Source organism: Mandrillus leucophaeus, unplaced genomic scaffold (assembly GCF_000951045.1).
Source record: "Mandrillus leucophaeus isolate KB7577 unplaced genomic scaffold, Mleu.le_1.0 Scaffold347, whole genome shotgun sequence".
Taxonomy (NCBI): Eukaryota; Metazoa; Chordata; class Mammalia; order Primates; family Cercopithecidae; genus Mandrillus; species Mandrillus leucophaeus.
Window position 1 is genome coordinate 410,441 of NW_012103665.1, and position 980 is coordinate 411,420.

General features: G+C 30.7%; 1 protein-coding gene across 1 annotated transcript in view; it reads left to right on the forward strand.

The window, feature by feature from the left end:
- The window catches only part of KATNBL1 (katanin p80 subunit B-like 1), a 54,919-nt gene that overhangs the window by 49,853 nt on the left and 4,086 nt on the right, over positions 1–980 (forward strand). The window contains exon 9 of the mRNA XM_011989106.1: positions 262–355. Coding sequence (XP_011844496.1) covers positions 262–355 — 94 coding nt within the window. The remainder of the gene's footprint in view (positions 1–261; positions 356–980) is intronic.

The window sequence follows — 980 nt, forward strand, 5'->3', positions numbered from 1 at the left end:
AATTAATTAAATTGGAAGTATATGGGGGTATTATGTGAATAAACCTTTAATTTTCATGACTGACGTGTATTATTCTAAAAGTTATTTGACTTTTTAAAAAATTTCTCTCCACATTCCCGAATGTTTTATTTCAAATAGCATCATTTTCTCCTGATAAATACCTGAAAAATTTTAGAATGGTTTTTATTATGCATATTTATGATGAAAGTTTGTATCTTAATATATTTGCTTTCTCATTTTTCTTCCTTTTTTTTGTTTTAGAAATATAAAAATTTTAAAACAACAATTAAGTGGATTATGGGAACAGGAAAACCATCTTACTTTGGTTCCAGGATATACTGGTAATATAGCTAAGGTAATCTATATTTAAGCTTATAAATTAAACATTAAAAATGAGAAATAATATTTTACATTTATTAATGAATTTTTCAAGTCTCTAGGCAGAATAATTTGGTACTGTTCTGATGTCTAAAGTCAATTTCATATTTGCAAATGCTTCAGGTCCTCTGGGTGTAACTGTGACCTTGGCAGCAAGCACAGGAATTGGCCATTGAATATGTTTCATGTACAGCCCCTGATATGCTATGCTAGAGGATATTTACAGAGGGTTTTAATCAGAGAAAAATATTTGAAAAAATTTTGAGAATCCAGTAAGGAAAGCATCAGAAAACAAGATGAGGAACTCAGGAAACAAGGGATAAGGAACACAATTAAATGGTTTTGGAGATTAATTTTTACTTTTGCTAATGTTATGCTTTTTGAGAAGGTAAAGTATTTAAATCACAGTGAATTTGACTTTGGTCTTTATTGATTTATCTCTTAAAGGAAAAAGTTAAAATTGGTAGTTTGAATTTTAATATTTAAACTCCAGAAAACATTGGTAGTTAGGCCGAGCACAGTGGTTTATGCCTATAATCCCAGCACTTTGGGAGGCCAAGGCAAGCAGATCACCTGAGGTCAGGAGTTTGAGACCTGCCTGG